Here is a 21,196-nt window from a genome sequence, read left to right on the forward strand (position 1 = left end):
CAAGTGGTATAGTAGTCACACCACTTGCTGGTGTGATCAGAACAAAAGACCTCCAGAATGAGGAGGTATTTAGGAGAGTTTTGTTTTAGCCATTCATAAATTCCTGCTTCTGTTTAAGAACTTTTAACCTCTTTCTTATCTGTTCTAGACCATAGTTAATAGATAATCAGTCACAAATCCTACTCTATTCCTGTGCTTTCTAGGTGCAAATTCTGCCCTTAACTAAGTCATGCAACACAGAGCTGAACACTGATGCGTCCTTTGAAAAATACTCAAGAATTTCCTGGGGCAAGTCAGTAGCTGAAGATCAAATAAAGAAAATCCAGAAATTCAGTAGTAGTAACTCCTCCCCCTCTCTCCTTTATTCCACAGTGGACCTAATTCTACCAGTAAATCTTTGAAAGCTCACTGTTTTCTGGGCTGAGAGGCTAATTTGCTCCAGATGAGCCCAGCACTCACCTACTTCACTCTAAAGACAGACACCTGTGGCACATCTTTTGTGTGGGAAAAATGTGCCAGCCACTTGCTAGCTACTGGCTGGGTCATACGTACCTTGTCAAAGTGATCCATTTAATTTAAAATGTGTAGATGCAAAATTACACAGCCCAGAGAAAAAAGAAAGCAATAATTTTATTCACTTGACACATGCTGTCTTGAGGAGAGTTCAGCTTGTAACAGTAGTTAATCATTCACAAACAAAACAATACGATTAAAAAAAAAATACTACTTGCTCCTCACAGCAGAGGATTAATACATGGTGTACCGGGTAACTGGTACAAAACACACGCTCCACAGAAATAACTGCATTTTTATTGCACATTTTTGGGAAAACTTTATCTCTTTAAACTTTCGTTGTCTTTGTACCTCAGAGGCAAAAATTACTACATAGAAAGGTCTCTTTCCTTTCCCAGCCAGCTTTTTAAATGACTGGATAGTAGTTGTTGATTTAAGGGTGGGGGTTTTTTGGTTTTATTTTGTTTTTTGGGTTTTTTTTGGCTGATGGCATTGCATCCAGCTAGGACATGTGTTTACCACTTGACTACCTGCCTGAATAACAGTAACTGACCACAAACTCCGCATCATTAGTAACAACTGCAGAGTTTCCTTGGGTTCGCCTGACTGAAGGAGCTCTTCCTTCATCGTTGTGAGGTTAAAAGCATGGCAAACAGCACAGACGTAACACTGGCCACCCATGAGGACTGGGCTTTGGGGCACAGTTGTGCCCTGTGGAACAACTGCCACGTACCTCTCCTTGCCCACATCGCAGAGCAGGAGGTCAGCCAGCCTCTGTCCACCACACTATCCTTCCACGAAGGCAGTTACTGAAAGGATACAGTTGTCCACGGGGAGACAGATGCCACGGCAATCTCCACACGGAAACAAGACACATCCTAGAAACCCTGTGTCAGCATTTTAACACCACGTATACTGATTATGTGCACTTGCAGCGGCTGTATAATGACGGCAAGCGCCTGATGTGCGATGTTTGCGATCATTTGCCATCCCCATGCGCTCTGGGGACTGAGCCCACGTGAAAATCTGGCTGTTAAGGTGCCGCCCCAAACTTGCTGGCAGCGTTTGGCGGGCAAAGCCACGGCCTCTCACCTCCCGCTCCCCCACCGCTTTCCGAGGGCCGCCTGCCGCCTCCGTGATCCACCTGTGGCGGGGAAGGGCCCCGAGGCGTGGCTGCGCCCAACTGGGCCCGGCCCGCCCGAGCCAGGCCTCCCAGCCCCGGAGCGGGGCCGCGCCGCGATGCCGGCCCAGGCCACAAGGGGCGGTCCGGGCCCGGCGCCTCTCTCCCGGGCGCAGGCGCCGCTGTGAGCCCGCGGCTGAGGGCCGTCCGCCTGCGGCCGGCGGCTCCATGCGCTGCCAGGTAGGTGCAGCCAGCCGGCGCCCCCGGGGAGCGGGGCCCGGCTGGAGGCGAGGCGGGGGCCGGGGAGGGCGACGGGGCTCCCTCAGCGCCTCCCCTCGGCGGGCAGAGAGAGGCGCGGGGCGGGCGAGGCCTGGACGGCGGGAGCGGGACGCGGGCCCTGCGCCGGCTCACCCCCCGGCCTCCCACCACCCCCCCGCGGTTTTTCCTGCTGTCCTGACCGCCGGGCAGGAGGCACGCCACGGCGCGATTCGGGGTTAACGAAATCCAGGGAAAGCCTTTCCCCGCCCCGGTTTGGTTTCGGTTGCTTGCTTTGGTTTTCCCGGCGCGTTAGGCGCGGGCGGCTGCCTTGCGGCAGCAGGCCCCGCTCCCTGACGGCGGCTCTTCGGCAGGTGTCGGTGCTGTACTTCGCCCGGAGCGCGGAGCTGGCCGGGCTGCGCAGCGAGGCCCTCTGGGTGCCGCGGCAGGTCACGGCGCGGCAGCTCTGGGAGGAGATCGTCAAGGCGCACCCCAGGTACGCGGGGAGGCTGCTGCTGAGGCGCGCCGAGCTCAGCCTGGCTGGGCCTGCTCGGTAAACACGGATTCAGCATGTAAGGTTGAGCGGGAACACGTATCAGGACTTTGATACCGTAAAGACAGTGACATTGCCTTGTGCCCGTAACCTGCAGCGAGTGTTTTGGCCAGCTGGAAGTGCTGTAGCTTTAGGTACGCTCAAGGAAAGACTGGGTCCAGTAAACGTACGCAAAAGTTGAGCCTGAGGGGTTCTTCAAGTGGTGTGACCCGTTGCCCAGAAGGGCTACGGTGTGCTCACTCACTGCACGTGAAAAGTGAGCGGCGCTAGTAACCAGCAGAGGAGGTGGGATGCCTCCAGGAGGGGTCAAGGACAGTCAGGGCAATAAATAAGACATTCATGATAATATGCGGGTGTTTCCAACCGCTTATCTTTATCTGTACTGTTAGCCTTTGGTCTGAGCTTGTGGCCCACTCTGGAAGGCAGGTCAGGAAGGGAACTGAAGCCAGGCCACAGGCATCCAGCCAGGCAGCCCTTACTTGAGAATGGAGATCAGCCACTTTAAACCTTCTCCGCTTCCCCACACAGCTGGTTGCATTTCATAGGGAGTCCAGTCCTAGAGAGCGCTAGGTGTGCGCCGTAAGGACCCCTGCGGGTGCTGGTGCTCTGTAAGGTTGTCAGCAGAAATTCACCCTGAAGTTAAGGCTGAGGGAAGGTGCTCAATCCTGTCAAGAATGAATCCGATAGTCAAAGGTGCAATGTGGTTTTGGAGAGGGGAGTGAAAAAAAAAAAAAAGGTGTAACAGAGGTCAAGGTCCTCAGGGCTTAGTGCTGAATGCACTAGAATTTTCGTAACTTTGGACTTAGATGCTAAAGTCTTCCTTTAGGCACCACCCTTCTTTATTAGATCTACTTTCAAAGGCTATGACAAAAATTAACTATTTAGCAATGGCATTTTTTTCTGAATGAGAAGTTCTAACCAAATGTTAGACCAGGGGCCTTTTCATCACAGAGAATTGAGACCAAGTGTGTTTGGGGGGAGGAGGCAGTAGGGAATGAGCGTATTTTACTTTGCAGCCTGTTACTTGGTGTCAGAAGTAACAGCAGTAGCACCAGCACCATTGGTTGGTTTGCCATAGTTTGTCAACTTTGTCCTTTTATGAATGATGACTTGGGGCAGTACGTTTTGCATGTGCAGTTACTTCACAGCGGCCTTCTTGGAAAATGCTTGTGATTCTAGCTTTTCTGGAAAAACTCAATGTAATTGTAGGGCTTTGACCGCAGACTTTTGTTCACATTGCTAATGGATATTCAAACTGCAGCTTGAGTGTACTTGACAATGCCTTTCTGTTCCACCCATTTTACCCAATGAATTAACTTGCAAGTGACATTAATTAGAACCCATCCTTCCAATGGGCACTTCAGTTTCATAGTTGCACTTGGTTCCTCAGTGGTTTGCTTTACTTTGATACAGTCCCTCTCTTCAGTCTGCCCTCTGAGTCAATGCTACTGTGTTTTGCTTAGCTTGTGCCTTGCCCACGGTTGTCTAAATAGGATTTTTACTTGTACCCTTTTGGTGTGCGGGCTTGTTTCTAGGCACTTTCTCCGCTGTCTGTGTCAGATCTTGTAGTCTCAATAATGGTTGTCATGCCTGTACCTTCTAAAGTAAAATGTTGGCATTCTTTTTCTGTTGTCTTACTCTTGCTGCCCTCATCTTTACTGTGTCCATTGCACTTAGTCATGGAACTGCCTCCCTGCCTCATGGTATGCAGAGCTGTGGATTTTCACATCACAGCAACATCTTATAGATGTGAAATCGAGTATAGAAGGTCTACCAGAAAATGCACCATATCTGCCTGCTTAGTTCTATAGCCGTGTCTTATCAATAGCAGATTTCAGACCTGTAAGTACAAAAGGCCCAAAGCCTCATAACTGTGAAGCTGCACAGCAAGAGCAACACTGACCACTTCATGAGATATCACAAACAGCATCCCGCAGTGCTTCTTGCCGTGTAACAGAATAGCTTCAGTCCAGCCAGACTGAATCAAGGGAACTTCTAATTCCAAAGTACATGGCTGCTGCCTCTTGAGTTACCTACTTCTTCGTTAGAAGCTTCATTCTGATGTAGGCCTGTGACAAATCCAATTCCTGACTTGTGAAAATTACACTGAATTGGTTTCTCCTTAGCCACCACAAGAAAATTCAAGAGTAGGAGGTGGGTGTTTCTTGCATTTTTGAAAGTGTGTTGGAAGCAGAGTTGCATCAGTCTTGGTGGCATTTACCTCAGCCGCCCTAGACTGTGCATCAGTTTGTTATTTAATGAAATCTTATGGTTAAATGCAAACGCTTTATTTAGAAACCTGTTTGTGCTCCTGCCAATCCCCCTCAGGCTTGCTGTCATCCGGGATCAAGTGGTTTTTGCTGTTCGGCAGGAGTACGTGCTTCTTGGAGATCAGCTCCTGGTCCTGCAGCCTGGAGACGAGGTTGCCATCATCCCACCAATTAGTGGAGGCTGAATTTGCCCAGGCTTTGTTAGGTAGGTATCACTTCTTGCTAAGTTTCCTGTGCAGTGTTGTCCTGTGCTAAAATGTCTCATGGATTCTGTTTAATGTTCCAATAATATTTTTTTTTCTTCTTCTTTTTAGGTTTAGGCCCAGAGATGTGATGCAGTTCTTTCCCTCCACTCCAGTCATCTTTTATGAGAGCATAACTTGCATTTCTTGCTGGAGAGGACCATTGTGCTGACCAGAAACTATAAGCTCGTGCAACAATAAATTATTAACACATACTCAGTAAATGTAAGAAAATTGACAGAGAGGTCAGGCATTGTTTTGAATTTGGGGGTTTTTTTTGAATTTGGGTTTTATGTCTCTATTCTTCCATAGTTGTTTCTGGCTGCCAGTAGATTTCCAGCTTGCCTAAATAAGATAATAATGAGAAACCTCATGCAACTTTTTGGCAGAAAAGATGATACAGAGAAAGAATTCACTGCTGCTTAAAAAAAAACCCTTTTTTGTTTGTTGCTGTCAAAGGAACAGGTGTCCTTAGAGTAGCTTTATTTCTTTGCATGCTTTCAAGTGCCAGTCCATGTATTTACTGCAGTTTGTTCTATTGCTGATGCTCAAAATACTTCTTTTCCTCCTCATTCTTAGATGAACTGATGACTGGTTTCTACTCAGAGAAGTTAAATTTTCTGCTGTGTCACTGAAACAGACCGATAATATGAGGTCCTTAAGGTTTTTGAGAGCAAATTAAACTTCAGGATTAGAAATCTAATCCTTGTTTATCAGAACTCATTGTTTCGAACTGTGTTTGATTTCAGGGTAAGATTAGGAGGAAGGGCTGACAACCTTACCATAGATTTACTAGCACAGTGGTCCATGATGGTTGATGGTACTGTTCAGCTGGGGCCTTAGACTAGTTCTAGTTTTGTCCTACTGGACCAGACTTTACTAGCATGAAGGAACCTGTATGCATTAAAAATCAGGTCATTGCTTGATATTTGCAGTTAATATTCTCTCAGCAAGGCTGCTGAGAAATGAATTTGCTGTGGAGACTGGCCTTTTGGGGTAAGGAAGTAGTAGATGGTGCATGTTTTCTGCGTGAACTGGGGCATCAGCACTGGATGTAAAGCATTTGGCCAGTGCTAATACCACCAAAAAAACAAGACCCTGTTTGATTTCAGCTTTTCTGTTGAGCTATGGGTGAAAGTGAAGAAGTGCCAAAAGATTTTATCAAGCTCAAGTCTGAAAAGCTCTCTGTAGATGAAGTATCGGAGCTGGTCATTTCACCATACTGTGGGGCAGTGTCTCTTTTCATTGGTGAGTTTAATATTTCTGAGCTGGATCTCTGGGTGTGTTAATAGTATAATAAAGGGAACTTAGGTTGTCCGCACCCCAGACTCATGCTTCTCAAATAAATAAATTCCTGGACTGAACCCAGGATGTTTATAAAACACATTCTGAATTATTTAGAACAACATCATAGCAGCATTTAAAAGTTGCACTGGGACAAAGTGGTGAGAAGCTTCCCTGCTCTTGTGGCTGTCACAGGACTGAACAGAACAGCAGCTCCAGAGTACAGGACTGCTTGGGAGCTATTTGCCTCCCCTTGGACACAGCTTGTTCAGGGTGGGAAGTGGGATGCTGTGGCTATGCAAACTTGTATGAAAGCTTCTGCAGCTCACATCTTGGTTGAAAGTAAAGTACTGTTTTACCCATGGGCTGGTGTAGGTCAAGGCTGATAGCTCTGTCCTGTTGCTTAATGTGCATGGTACACGTGCTGAAACCCCTTTGTACTTAAACCTTACTGCCACTGGGCTCCTAAATACTGAGCACTTAAACATTGCATGGACAAATGCAATAATAGCGCCTTAGCAGTTAACACAGAAGATGTACCAACCTTGGGCATTACAGACTGCAGACTTGTGTAATGTGTAAACTGAATTCTTCCTTGTGTGGTAAAGATTTCTCTCGTTCAAAGAATCTCTTTAGGCAGCCATGATTAGGTGAAGTCATTTAAATTTGCACAGTGCTGACCTTGACCATAGGAGGAGATCCTGGGTTTTACTCGGTATTTGTTTATAATATATCATTATATAATAAATATATAATATATATTTATTCATCCCTTTTGGTTGATAAATGATTTGTCTTTAGGTACTACAAGAAATAATTTTGAAGGGAAAAAAGTGATTCACTTAGAATATGAAGCATACACTTCAATGGCAGAGAGTGAAATAAAGAAAATCTGCAGAGATGTTAGACAGAAATGGCCGTCAGTCAAACATATTGCAGTGCACCATAGACTTGGGTATGTATTGCCAGGCCCCATCCTTCTGCAAGTGGGAGTATTAATTCTTGTCTAGTGAATGGCTTTGCTTACATAGTTGAAGGACACGCAGGAGTCTTTATGAACTAACACAGCAAAGCTGGCTTCAGGATCAAACTCTTGCTGTGGAGCTAAATTTCAGAAATAGTCTTTTCAAAAATGTGTGTATTGGTAGTGTTTGCTGGAGTCCACATGTAGCCTGCAGGATCCTTGATGTCGGTGTGATGGTTTAAAAGTGGGAAGGAGCGATTGAGATTTCATTCCAGGGAAGGGGAGGCTGTTGGTTGGTTTGGTCTTTTCTTAAGCACTTTCTTTCGTCTCTCTTACATTGAAGTGCTGCAGAATGTTCTTATTGTCAAATTTAAGTCAAATTATGCCACAGGGAACCTGAAATCTTAGACTATGGGGAGGCAAGGGGCACAGTAATTGCTAGTAATAGTTGCCGGAGAGCCTCCTGTTGTTCCTTGAGTCTTGGATAAGCATTTTCTGTTGGGTTCAAAACACAGAATACTAGTGTCTGACATACTTTTGAGCTTTCACTGTTCATAAGATTTCTCACTGAAACGAGCAGGACTTGCAAAGTCTGTTGCAAATGCTTATTTCCCCCTCTCAAATTAATTTAGGAGGTGACTACAAAGGGTAGTACTAGCTTTGAGAGGTATTTTCTGTAGATTTCCTGTGTAATCAACAGAGAGAGTGATTCTCTCTTGAGGGCAGCTCAAAGCATTTAAGTGTAGATTTTTTTTCCTATGAACCATTCGCCAGAGGAGTCTTACTCTAGAGGGAGGGCTGGGAGGCAGCTTTTGGGAATTCTACCCTTATGAGAAGCAAAACAAAACCTTGTGCTACTTCTGTTAAGTTGGGAAAACGACATACCAAACAGGAAAAAATTGTAATTTGAAATCAGAATTTGTAAAAAAAATGAAGTCTCATGGCAAAATCAGAAGTTTGAGGCACTTAATTTCTTGTTCCATAAATTCTTCTGCAAACTGAGATGATTTCTTATGTTTCCAGATAAGAACTGGCTGTTCCTAACTTAATGTTCATTATTAAGCCAGCTTCCAGTGAGTTTCCTATGCGTTGTTGCAAGTTAGCAATTTTCCCCTCTTAATTCCATAGACTTTGTTTAAAAAAAAAAGAAAGAATGGAAGAAAAAAGCCTATGTCTGGTGGGTTTATTTATTCTAAAGTGTGGAATTCTCACATCTGGAACTGATTTTGGTTGTGGTTTTCTGTCTTTTAAGAAGTGTATAATCTTTTAGACATGGCTTGACACTTGCTCAGTATGAATGAGTCAGGAGAGCGTGTGGCCAGAATACTGACGTGACATGGCCACAACTTTTGGGTGCTCTTGATGTTAAGCATTAGCTAAAGCTGCTGTTGTTCCTCTTCTCTCCCTAGTGTGGTTCCAATAACAGAAGCAAGTGTAATTATTGCAGTCTCCTCTCCACACAGAGCAGAATCCCTTGAAGCTGTAATGTACTGCATCAATACTTTAAAAGCATCTGTCCCAATATGGAAAAAGGTATGTTTGGGAACAAATTTGAATTTTAGGCCTGTGCCATAGTCCTAGACAGCTGTGCTAAAGGAAGGTTGCTTGTGCTCTTAAAGGAAGCAACTGAAGCATCACAGGCGGCAGTTGCTCCTTACAGGATGTCAATGTCTAGCACCAGTGAGTTTCCCGTAATGCAGCCAGGCCCATCTGTGGCAGGTAGGGCACCTGGAAAGCCCTCCCTTGCCTCTGTACGGCTCCTCTTCCCCTTAATGCCATCTTAGGGTCAATGTGAAGGAGCCCTGAGCTTTCTCTTTTCAGTGGCAAAACTTAGTTCTGCGCAGACTTGTGGAAGAACTTTGAATCAGCTTTGCTTTGGACAGCATTGCAGTTTGCAAGTAAAAGTGGCATTTCTTGTGTTTCTTCCACTCATCCATGTGGCCATGAGAAAGCACAGAGCATTAGGCAACAGCACACAATAAAGGGATGAGCAGAGGTCCCAAAGCTAGTATGGGTACACAATGTGTGGAGAGACCAGCCTGGGTATAGAAAGAGCCTTACTGTATAACCACAGTGTTGCGTGCAAGTAGTGAGCATTACCTCTGCCTTCTCTCCCAGGCAGAACTTTGTCATGTGGTAACAGCAATGTTCTCTGCTTTACTCCACTTCTCAGACACCTTTCAGGAAGCTGGAGTTCTTTGATCTCAGTAGGAATAATCAGAGCTCAGAGCCCTGCTGAATTTGCTGATTAGGACTGGACTGCTTGTAGTCCAGTCTGTCCTGAAGATCTAATACTGTATTTTGTTAGTCATTTTTTTAATATTGACATTTTGTATATGCTTAAATAAATACCATCCTAAAAATGATGGTACATTAGGTTAACATGCCGAAGTATGTTTGGCAGTTTCAGACACAAGTGCTGAGTACTGTACAGTTTTACATCTTTTCTTTTAGATCTGTTTCTTGAATTGACTTCAGGATAGATGGACCCGACTAAATTTAATGGGGCTCAGGCTGAGGTTCAGCATCTGCCCATGCATAAGTTAGTGTGTTCTAAGTGTGCTGCCCTCTTTTCTCTTTGCCTGCCAAGTGCTGTATAGTCCTACCGTGATCAGTAAATAACAGCAGGATGGCTGTTGGGTTGTTTGCCCCGACTTGTGGCTGTATGTAGCAAGACTGACAGTATTTCCCATTCTTTGTTTATCTTTACAGGAGATTTATGAGGATGAATATTCTTGGAAAGAAAACAAGGAATGCTTTTGGGCAAATTCAGAAAAATAACTGTACTCTTAAAAATAAAGTGTTACTGTTCCTAGTGAACATACTGGTGTAGCTTTGAGTTGTCTTTACAGAGAATCTACATGTTTTTAAGCAGGTGTAATAGGTGTTTCACTCTGAATAGTTCAACTAGGACTGAGGGAAATGAGTAAGTAATAATTGGGGTTTTTAAGTGTTCTTGACTTTCCTTTGAAATCATCTCTGTGCATTTTAACATGGAGTCAGTTTTTAAAACAACCTGCCCTAAAATTCTTGGTTGCAAGTGTTTAGTCCTCTGTGATATACACTGCTTTAATGCCTTTACATTGGTAGTCCTTGTTCATTGCATGGGAGGTCACAGGACAACCGATATATTATTTTTTTTTAATTTTGAAAAAAGTCCTGAGTAGTTTAATTTTATATGACTGTAGAATCAGTTTGCAAGCTTTATGCTATTTTGACATTCTTGTAACAACACAAAAGCTACTTGAAGTAGAGTAAACATTTTGGTACAGACAGAGAGGAAAATATAAACTATACTCCAGAATTCCTAAATTTTTAGTAGTGGTTACATTCCAGTAGCTCTGCCTCACAGAAACATTTTTACTGTGCAGCTGATACCACAAGTCTATTAAATGAAAAAATATGGACAGACTTTGATTCAAAGTTAGGTCTAATACTCTACCAGCAGCAAACTTGCATTAGTAGTAACATGCAAACCTGTAACTACTTGATGGCTAGACAGAAGATTAATTTTGAAGGAGCTTTATTGGCTATTTAATTAGTTTTAGTAGTTTGACTTTCGACATGTTAGGATTCAGAGTCACTGGAATTGACTAGTTTTTCAAGGGAAGTAGAGTCTGTTGAACTTTTTGCGGTTTATATGTGCATTTATATTCACATTTGTGATTTTAATACAGTTTTTCTCTTGTTACTGTTTTGAAACCTAGTTAAAAGAGAAAAAGACTGACAGTATGCCTGTGCTTCCACTGGAAACAATGGACTGGTCATGAGTAAGATTATTTTATTTATGTAATTTTACTGTGCCATGACAGTGTTTAGAAGATAAGAATTTAAAGTCCCATTGTGTATGGCATTTCTACTAATGCTGAGAGGCAGTTTTATCTAGTCATCATTATTAATGTAGACAAGATAGATACAAAGGAAAGGAAATGAGGTAAATAAAAGTAAAATGATATGATCAAGTGTAGATAATCTTTACATTCCATAACACTTAAACCTCAGCTGTATAATCCATTTCATTGCTTCTGCTGTAAAAATCTACAAACAGCTGCTAACTGCACAATATAAATGGAGAAAAATAAGTTATGAGCTTTCCCCACCCCCTCAGTGATTTGATTCAGTTTTAATATTTAGTGATGTAAGGTGTTTAGACCTCTGTGATATATACTGCTTTAATGCTTTTACATTGGTAGTCTGTTCACTGTCTGCATGGGAGGTCACAACAGGATAATAATCTTACTTGGATGAGCAGTCCGCTGTTTCCAGTGGAAGCACAAACATACTATGTCAGTCTTTTTCTCTTTTAACTAGGTTTCAAAACAGCAACAAGGGAAAAACTGTACTAAAATCATAAAAGTGAATATAAATGCATATATAAACTGCAAAAATAATCCTGTGTCTGGATTAAGTAAACCCCAGTAAAACAACTTCATGCAAAAGCATGGTTAAACCATGCTTGTTAACTTACTGATACCCTTTTCCTTAGTGGAAGTGAGTGAGTCCTTCCTCTGAAGGACAGCAGCTGCTCCTTGCATGAATATGCAACCTCCAAACCATGTGGGCCCTCTTACATAGGCAGAGCTGAGCAAGTTCAAGGTTGAGTTTTCCTTTGCTTTGGAGGTTGGAGAGATGTCCTCTGCTATTTGAATGTCATTTTTACCGGGAATTGTACAAAACCCTGAGTACAGATCACTTTGTCAAATAATTATTTTTAGTTTTAGAAAAGAAAGAAATACACAAACTTTCCCATTTTTGGTCTTCATTTTTCCACATTCATTTTTACTGTTACCATGCAATTAATTATTGTATTTCACAAAAATAAATGGCTACCTTGCCTTGTAGTGGATGGTTCATGAATGAAGTAAAACTTGTGGAGTGCTTGCTTACTGGTGCTGTGCTCTGATGCAGAAAAATAGTGGTATTTAGAACAGGTAAGTTATCCTTGCAACCCTGTGATCAGGGGCACTTCCTCTGTTGCACTAGTGCGTCTCTAGTGTTGCAGTCTCCTGGAAGATTTCTCTAGGGTGACCTTAAATGCACCTTTCCCATCAGCAATGCAGCTGGGAAGGAGGGTGCAGAAAAGAAGAGAAAGAATAATTGTGTACTTCCCCACAGTGACCAGGAACAATGAATGGAAGAGATGTACTGAGTCACAGCTGAGTGTTACAATGTGTGTACGCTGCCATGGTCAAAACAATGAAATGTCATTTTGTGTCCCTAGCTGTGTGTGAGGCAAGTACTGCTTTGTTCTGGAACAATGATGTATCAGTCTTGTGTAACTTTGGGTTCTTCAGCTGGCATCTAAAAGCAAAATGGAAATGCCCCTAGGAGGGATGATGTGCATAATTAGAGGTAAAATGTGTTTCACTGAAATTTAGGTCCATATTCTGAGCTTGGTGTTCCGGCTCCCTCTGTAGGGCTACCCGCTATGCTAGGGCAATATTGCTGTAAGAGGGCAAATTCCTCTGTTCTAAGACAGCTGCCTGAGGCTGTGTCTGGAGTGACCCAGGAGTGCTTCCAGATTTCCAGGTCAGGGGATGAATTCCAGATGTGTCGGACCGCATGTCAGGGAAAGATGTGGCTGCACGTGTCCTGGTTTCCCCACATGCAGGACTGGGCTGCTGGACAAGGGCTACCTTGTGTTCTGGTGAGGTCTGTGAGTGGGATGGTAGGCAGTGTATGTATACAGTGCAGCCGCGCTCAGCTGAGTCCAGCTGTTTCTCTGCCTTGGCTATAGGGGAGAGTAATCCCACCCGTCCGTGGCGCTTCCAGCAGTGTCACAGCACACTGCAGAGGTGGTGGCTCCAAGTGCAGACAGATGTTCCCGGGAACAGACACTGCAGACCAGAGGGTCATTGTGCGATTCCTGAAGAGTTCTGCCAGGTAGGGGGTGTTTGTGGAAGGGACATGCATGTCTTAAGAGCGAGAATTTGTCCTTTTGGGAAGACGTCTTGGGCTTGGCTGGCAACACTTGAATACACAGATGCATCCCTTTGTCTGACAATGTCCATGTACCAGCATTGCTTAATTTTAAGAGTTTCCTGCCCTGATTTTGAGCTTTCATTCTTGCTCTGTTCTCAAGAGAAGCTCAGCCTGATGTCTATAGGAAACAGTAACTGATGGATTGTCATGAAATAAACGGGGAGGCAGGGGGACGGGGCTGTGTTGCAAGGCGCCTACCCAGGAGGTGGCAGCCGAGAGGCGGCTGTGCGGGAGGGGCAGCTACCAGCCGGCCCAGGTGCTGGCTGTGCTAGGAAACAGGCGCTCACTTGGGCTGTCACTTGTGAAGGTGCCACTGTCACGCTCGGGAGTGAAGACTTTACATTGCTTAACTTTGAGCTTGATTTTTGGCTTTTCTCTTAGCTCACTTTCCCTCAGCTGTTGAAGGAATTTGTGGGTTTATAGACTAACACTTTCATTTGCTCCCTCAAAAACATTAAAAGGAAACAAACGGCTAAAACCGATGATTAACAAGTGAAATTGTCTGTGAAAGCAGATGGTACTACCCCTTGCCCCCCAAAAAGCTCTGAAAATCAGTCTTGAGCTGTTCCATTAAATGTCCTGTGGAGGTACTTGAAGAAGGAGAGTTAAGAACAGGCTGATGATTATAAATCAGCAGTTTGAGTACTTCATGCCTGTTTTTTAAAAAGAAATGAGCTGTACAATTTGATCTTGTCATGTATTTTAAAAATTAGCATCTTGATCTATATTTATAGCAGTTTCATCTCAACTGTTTTACAAATGAGGACATCTTAAAAACTGCTACCACACCAGAGCCTGTGATTGCATATGAATAACTGACCATAAATGAAGGTAGAAAGGTTGACTTAAAAGATAGGACTCAACTTTTCTGAGGCTGTATTATGTACACTTTGTCACCTTGAAAGGCAATAAAACTTGAGGCAATTAGCTGTAGGTTTTTAGATGCATTTTCTTACCTTAATTTTCTTTAATTTGCAAGTTTTTGTTGTACCTCCATTTTGGATATGAAGGGTAATACACTGTTGTGGTTTAACCCTGGTCAGCAACTAAGCACCACACAACTGCTTGCGCAAACCTCCCCCACTGGGATGGGATGAGAATCAGAAGAGTAAAAGTGGTAAAAGTAGTGAGTTGAGGTAAAGACAGTTCAATAGGTAAAGCAAAAGCCATGCACACAAGCAAAGCAGAAGCAGGAATTCATTCACCACTTCCCATGGGCAGGCAGGTGTCCACCATCTCCAGGGAAGCAGGGCTCCATCATGGGTAACAGTTAGTTGGGAAGACAAAGACCATCACCTTGAAGGTCCCCCCATCCTTCTTCCCCCAGCTTTACATACTGAGCGTGACATCCTATAGCAGGGGTCTTCAAACTACAGCCTGTGGGCCAGGTACAGCCCCTCAGGGTCCTCAATCTGGCCCCCGGTTATTTACAGAATGCCCCCGTCCCGTTCCCCCCCCCCCAGGGGTTGCGGGGCGGGGAACCAAGCAGCCGCAGATGGCTGCCTGCCACTTCATCTGTGCACTGTCCCCCTGGTTAAACAGTTTGAGGACCCCTGTGCTATGGTATGGAATATCCCCTTGGTCAGCTGGGGGCAGTTGTCCCGGCTGTGCCCCCTCCCAGCTTCTTGTGCACCCCCAGCCCCTCGCTGGTGGGGTGGTGTGAGGAGCAGAAAAGGCCTTGGCTCCATCTAAGCGCCGCTCAGCAACAGCTAAACCATCCCTAAATTACCAGCACTGTTTGCAGCACATATCCAAAACATAGCCCCGTACCAACTACTATGAAGAAAATTGTCTCTGTCTCAGCCAAAACCAGGACACACATGCAAGTCAGTGTATAAGGAATGTGGCTTTCAATTCTGCAGAACACTGAGACTTGGATTTTGTGCCTTAAGATTAGGGTCATCTGGTTCTGTATTATGGGAGTGTTAGCTGGTAGCATGTATGTTCATGTATCATGTTTTACCATGCGAAAAGTATAGTGGAGTTGAAAATGGGGGTGGGGTGGGAAGGAAGCTCCATGAAAGTGGCTAGTTTTCAGGTGGCATTGCCTGCCATGACTGTCTTCCTATTTGCAGCCACATTCCCTCCTCTGTTCCTTTCCCATGGTGCTGCTGCTGAAATGCTGTGTTCGCCTTTTCCAGGGTGCAGTCGGAAGTAGCTGGAGCTGGTGTCAGACATGCTACTGCTGAGCAATTCTGTAGGCAGTGGTAGTGCAGGGCAGGGAGGTGGCAGAACACACTGTGACTTTAGATTGCAGTGGTGAGAGCCCCATGTCTATAGGAAGGGCTGACCATGGTAAGGTGCTAACACCAGCTATTCAACCAGAGCTGTTCAATTACAGGTATTTTGCATTGATGTGAACTGACTTACACGGCAGTATAGCTTTACTGGTAGTTGTCATACTCCTTACTATAACCTACAAGACTTCAAATGCAGCTTCTTTGTATACCTAACAGAGTTATCCCCTTAGGGTTTTGTGTGCAACTGGAACAAAGACATCTCTGGTCTCATTTTATGTAGTGCTTTTTCAGTAGCATTTCTCCTCTTTAAGGATGCTGTTTAAGAATAAGTGAATCTGTGTTCAAAAGTATTCTTGTTTTTATTGTAGTAACACTGTTAGGCCGTCAGGTAGGCACCACAGTGATACAGTCCCTGCTCCCATAGAGCTTACATGCTAGCTTTCAGAACTCAGTTTGATTATAAACTGTCTTGTACATCCCACATCTATACATAGGCTCATATGAAACTATCTGATTTTGGACTTGATTCTAGTCCTGCAAGAAGTCAGCAGCTAGATTTCGAGACCAGAATCAGTCATATCAGTCATAACTTGAGTTTGCTGAAGGTATTCCCGACATCTCTTGCTGCAAGCACAAACAAGAAGCACATGCTGAAGTTCAACATTTCAGAATATTATTTCACCTGTAACATGCTGTTTTAAAAAAGTAAAACTAAAAAACCCAAACCAATCCCTTGCACATAATGCAAAATATACACAATATTTCCAGCATTATTTGCAGCTGTGCCAACTTAAAAGTGCAATAGACTCACCCATTACAAAAACTGAATTAGCCATTTAAGTATTAATTGTAGAAGAAAAATAAACTAGTAACTTGAAGTGGTTAGGATACAAATACCTTACCCATTGCTAAGCCTTCCCTTTGTTTTGGGAAAAAGTATTGTGTCCAGGCTGGGGTGAAAATCCTGTGGTGTGGGCCAAAATAAAACCCGGTGAAGACTAGTGAGTTGAATCATTTCTACCTGATCGATAAACTGTTAAATCCCCAAAGAAGCCAGATACTGAACTGTACCACCCACCGAAGGTGGAAGAAGGAAATCTGACTGAATGCCTGACTTTCCCTTGCAAGCAGCACCAGAAATGAAAGATGCTGCCATCTGCTGTGTTGTGAAATTCCCCCTCCAGCCTGGAGTGCACGACCCTGGTTATACACATACGGGTGTAGGGTTTTGTTTTCTTCCTCACAAGTTTATACAAGAATTGAGGCAGACAAATTTTTATCTTTACTTTCAGAGCATTTTCCCCTCAGGCTTTATAATTACAAGTTAGGGGCTTATTCTGTAGCTTTATGCAATTGCTGTATTCCCCCCCCCCCCCCCCCCCCCAAACACACTTTTTAAATAATTGTTTTGGTCACAGACTAAGCTGATGGCAATGATCTTGTTTGACAATCGAGATCAGAATCCAGATTGTTTTTCAGAATGTTAAAAAAAAACCCTGCCCCAAAACATAACATTCCATAGATACAAAATAAATTCAAAATACATATAAAACTACACTGAGCACAATCCAGCTGTCACTGCAAATGAAACCATTATTTGCCAAAGAGATGGTTGGCTCCTGACTGATTACTGATAAAAGACTAAGTAAAATTTTCAAGCATGCTCAAGCCTAGTTTTTGAAGAATCCCCAAAAAATAATCTGAAAGGTGCCTAAGCATAAAGAAAACATGACTTTGGGTTCTGAATCAGGCACATTTGTTTTACTCTTCAAGTAAATCACCTCAAGTTGGAAACACTGTCACTTGCATGGCAGCATGCGTACGGACAACACACACATCACTTCTTGCAATTGATTATAAGCATAACTGCCAGCTACGAGAGAAAGGCAGCCAATCCCCCTTACTGTTACCAGTCGTACAGCACGGGTCTTTTTAAGACTGAGCTTTCATTAAAACCAGGCAGCATAATGGCATGTGATAAACTTGAGGTGTGTAACCAACACAAAGTAACCCAAGTGTTGTGCTCAGAGCTCCTTCCAGAGCACTACAGTACTTTACTCTATAAAAGATAAGCTAACTTCATCAAGACATGGACATGTGGGACCAAATAAAATGTGACAGGTAAGGAGGTCATACTGAACTTTGGTCTCCTGGAGGGCACAGAGATGCTAAAGAAACAAGTGCAGTAAACCATTTACAGAGCTTAGATCTTCACTATGCCCTGTCCTAATGTGCATACTTCCTCAGTCATTATCCCCTTTAGTTCACTCCATGCTCTTAGTCTTGCAAAATCTTTCAGTACAGAATTAAGGCAAGATCTTGACTGTCTTCCCTATTTACGTCAAAAAACAAACTGATGTCAGATGGACTGTGAGCATAAAGCCCAGCGTAACAGTAGCGTTAGGGCTTCTCAAGATGAAATCTGAAAACCAACTGTAACATTGCAGAGAACATGCTGTAAGTGATTATGAAATTCATGTTTTCTTCTTGGAGAGAAAGTATGCAGAAGGCAGTTACACATACCATTTGGCAGTTATTTCCCCAAAACAATGTACTTCAGTAATTTAATTGTGACCTAACTGCAAGGAATATGGTGAACTTTTGGAACATCTTGCTCATCCAGTTGTCCTGTAGCACCCAGACAGACATCTTCATACATGGTTCCCACTTTATAGATTACTTAAGACAAAGGTTTGCTGGTGCAAATTATTTCTCTAAAACAATAAGGATGGAGCTAGTCAATGAAAAAATGAGTTTTCTTCTCCCAGTCTGGAAGCAGTATTCCCCACACATTCATCATCAACTTAATAGAAAATGTCCTTTACGCATATGGTACTTGTCAACTGAATTATGAACTGATGCTGTTCCACAATAATCTGAAGTAACTTGCTCTGTTTCACTCTGCAGTGGATCAGGAGAAGGGTTGCTGGCACAATATGTTACTGTAAACTCCGGACCTGCCAGTTCTAAGGGCTAAGTTTGTTTGAAAGGCAAAAATTTACATGAAGAGGCACTATAAATCATTCTTGGAAAAAACAAACTGTCCTGCAGTTACTCTTATAATAGAGTAGAATCTGTAAAATATTTCATCTATAAAAAGACACTTTCATTTAAAATGTTTAAATGTTACTAAGCTTTAAGGCACTCCAGCTGAAGAACTGACTGGATCACAACTACTATTGGTGGCTCAGATCTCCTCTCTTTATCCATGTAACTCATCATCTTCAGTCTTTGTCCTTTGTGAGTTCTGTAATTTCATCAACATCTTCTATATCCTGTGTCATTTTCTCATACTGTCTCTTGAAGAATCCAAGCTGTGAGAAGTATTAAAATAACACCACATTGCAGTGAGTCACTGACAGTAATTTCTCAGCTAAGTTACGTAGTGTGATGGTAGAAACGCAAGTGTGCACGCACACACATACAGTATTTGATCTGTAGACAATTCCTGACTCTACAATGAAGGGAGCTAGGACTTACACAGCTGCTCGGTGCAACTAAATTCCAAAACAGCAGTGCTGAGTAGCCTGTCAGTCTATTGATAGTCCCCCTGTCAAGGCATAGGTGTGTCCATGCTGTCTTGGCGCACCAAGGAGCCCTTTGAGCACCAACGCTCTGGCACCTAGATAAACTTTTCTCTCCCCTTAATCTAGGTATCCTTTGTAAATGACTTTTTGCCCTTGTCCTACTCTTTTTTCTGTTTAGTGTATATCCTCTCCCTCTTTGCTTCTAATCCTCAACATTGCCTAGGGGGAATATCATGGGAGTTCAGACCCCAGCTGGGGAGCTATGGAAGGAGGCAGGCGGTGTCAAAATGAAAACAGTAAATGCCACCGCCTTTGTTTGGAACTATTGGAAACTCATTTATCATTTTCGTGTTGCCATTTTCTATGGGGACCCATTTCAGAATCGTGATTTTTAAAGACCTTGCTCCCATCAAAAGTGCAATGCCAATGCAGTATTATTCATACCACCAAACTGCATGTGTAGTTTTCTTTGGCACCAGAGAAGATTCCAAAGAAAATAGCCCAAATGTATTTATCCCTTTCTGCTTTTCTTTTTCTGAATATAAACTACTACTTACTTTCCACAGAACAGCAACCAATGCTAACAGCAAGAGGAGTCCAGCCAATATACTGCCAATCACAACACCAACTGGTATCTCAGCTTTCTCATCTGGCTTCATTATTGTAACCGGGATCTAAAAGCAGAGAGATTTTGCGTTAGGGGTTAATGTTAACTGCATATAAAGTAGGATTTGTAAATTAAATACTTCACTAATCAAGCATAGCTGGACTGCATACGTTGCAGGATCCAGGCACCAGGCAATTACAGCCCTTTCACTGGTCTCCACAGGTACGTGGTTGCACCACGTCACGTGGCAGTGCCAGTTGAGGATTAGGGGCCCTCATCACTCTTGGCCATACACAACAGGCACAGAAGCAATCTCTCTGCAGCTTTCTGCCTCTCCACTAACAGGAGTTCTTTCAGAGTTGTTCCCATAGTGCATGGACATACTACCACTAGGTAAATCAGACATGCTTACATGCAGGCAGGGAATAGCCTGGTGTAGAGCCCCATCTGCTCAAAACAGCCGGAGAACTTCCAGCCAAGCACTGTCAGGGCCTGTTATCTGTGGTGGGCAGCCGTAGGAGGCAATACTAATCATGGAGGCCAGACACCATCATGCTCTCACTGCGTCTGCTGAAATTTCTCCCTTCCCGCTGGGCAGGTACTTCTGTCTCCTTTGCCTGCTGTTCCTTCTGGGAAACCACTAAGAAATGGTTAGATCTTCCCACATTAGTCTGTGTTCTCCTGAGTCAACTCCATGAATTTACTCTAAGATGTATGGGTCAAACAGGAGTGTTTCTAGCACACCTACACTTCCTAAATGGTAAGCAAGAAATAGAGCTCCCAGAACAACATATGGTGTCTGGAAGTTAGTATTCAGGTGATACCCTGTCCAGGTGGATTGAGTAGACCAATTATATAGTTACATATAACATAGTTGCTCAGGGAGACATTGCTGTAAAATTTATGAACTGTCAAATCTTTGGATTTTATCTTGGAACAATATGCATTTAACATGAAGGAAGTCATGCTGGTTTACTTTCTCAGGGTTGCTTGCTCAGTGTATTTGGTGTAATTTAATCTTAAACTTTCTGGGAAACTTGCATTGGACTGACACGTCAGTGATTTAAGTCATTTCTGCTGGAAGGCTGCGATGTTGCGCTAGGTGTGGCTATGTGTATTCATTTTACTGAGGCAGGATGGCTTTGTGTATTTTCTAACCGAACGGCCATAATGATGATTATAGCAGGTTAACATTCTGTCCTCCAGCTGGCAGTTCTTTCCAACTTGGAAAAAATCTGAAAGCTTTGACGCAAAGATACCTAAGCAGCTTCCCCACATAGCATCACAAGGCAGTATTAGTTCATTTGGCTACACAGCAACCAAGCTTATCCAAACTAAAAACTATAAAAACCATATGTATATGCAGCTTGCCTAGTAATGCTTTCTCCATTAGATTAACAGTGAAGTGGCGCTGTTGTAGAGGTAAATCAATGCCCAAGAACAAATATCTTCCCTAAAGTCAAACTGTAGTCAGTAAGACACCATGTCTGGGATTCACCTCGTCTAGTGTTACACCTACAATATGGTTCCTCGGCTTCCAACGGAGAAGGATAGGCTCTTATAGGGCCCAATTCACCCTACCTGTTTCAGGATCATCTTGAAGATGACATGAATTGTGTCTCAGAAACACCTATTCTTT

General features: G+C 43.5%; 3 protein-coding genes across 4 annotated transcripts in view; 2 read left to right on the plus strand and 1 right to left on the minus strand.

Annotated features, from left to right (window-relative positions):
- Positions 1-1,760: 1,760 nt before the first annotated feature.
- MOCS2 (molybdenum cofactor synthesis 2) lies at positions 1,761-5,656 on the plus strand. The gene is made up of 4 exons (XM_040579840.1): positions 1,761-1,873; positions 2,263-2,384; positions 4,770-4,916; positions 5,026-5,656. The coding sequence occupies exons 1-3, from the start codon at positions 1,862-1,864 to the stop codon at positions 4,894-4,896; spliced, it is 261 nt and encodes an 86-aa protein (XP_040435774.1). The 5' UTR covers positions 1,761-1,861; the 3' UTR covers positions 4,897-4,916; positions 5,026-5,656.
- On the plus strand, positions 5,064-12,042 carry LOC121081119 (molybdopterin synthase catalytic subunit). Of its 2 annotated transcripts, none has more exons than XM_040579839.1 (5): positions 5,064-5,178; positions 6,066-6,201; positions 7,039-7,192; positions 8,611-8,734; positions 9,914-12,042. In XM_040579839.1, the coding sequence occupies exons 2-5, from the start codon at positions 6,081-6,083 to the stop codon at positions 9,980-9,982; spliced, it is 468 nt and encodes a 155-aa protein (XP_040435773.1). In that variant the 5' UTR covers positions 5,064-5,178; positions 6,066-6,080; the 3' UTR covers positions 9,983-12,042. The 2 variants fall into 2 exon arrangements, with proteins under 2 accessions (XP_040435773.1, XP_040435772.1); XM_040579838.1 differs by having other exon boundaries at positions 5,085-5,198.
- Positions 12,043-15,763: 3,721 nt separating this feature from the next.
- ITGA2 (integrin subunit alpha 2) overlaps positions 15,764-21,196 on the minus strand; it is a 70,780-nt gene continuing 65,347 nt past the window's right edge. The window contains exons 29-30 of the mRNA XM_040579992.1: positions 19,508-19,624; positions 15,764-18,737 (exon numbers count right to left, since the gene is read on the minus strand). Coding sequence (XP_040435926.1) covers positions 18,648-18,737; positions 19,508-19,624 — 207 coding nt within the window. The 3' untranslated portion in view covers positions 15,764-18,647. The remainder of the gene's footprint in view (positions 18,738-19,507; positions 19,625-21,196) is intronic.

The sequence above is a fragment of the Falco naumanni genome, chromosome Z, assembly GCF_017639655.2.
Source record: "Falco naumanni isolate bFalNau1 chromosome Z, bFalNau1.pat, whole genome shotgun sequence".
NCBI classification, from domain to species: Eukaryota; Metazoa; Chordata; class Aves; order Falconiformes; family Falconidae; genus Falco; species Falco naumanni.

Bases quoted from the DNA above. Each gene is read 5' to 3' on its own strand.
- MOCS2 (XM_040579840.1), top strand. The intron at 2,385-4,769 runs GTACGCGGGGAG...AATCCCCCTCAG, and splicing joins ATCGTCAAGGCGCACCCCAG to GCTTGCTGTCATCCGGGATC.
- LOC121081119 (XM_040579839.1), top strand. From the start codon at position 6,081: ATGGGTGAAAGTGAAGAAGTGCCAAAAGATTTTATCAAGCTCAAGTCT. The intron at 7,193-8,610 runs GTATGTATTGCC...TTCTCTCCCTAG, and splicing joins GCAGTGCACCATAGACTTGG to TGTGGTTCCAATAACAGAAG. The intron at 8,735-9,913 runs GTATGTTTGGGA...TTATCTTTACAG, and splicing joins CTGTCCCAATATGGAAAAAG to GAGATTTATGAGGATGAATA.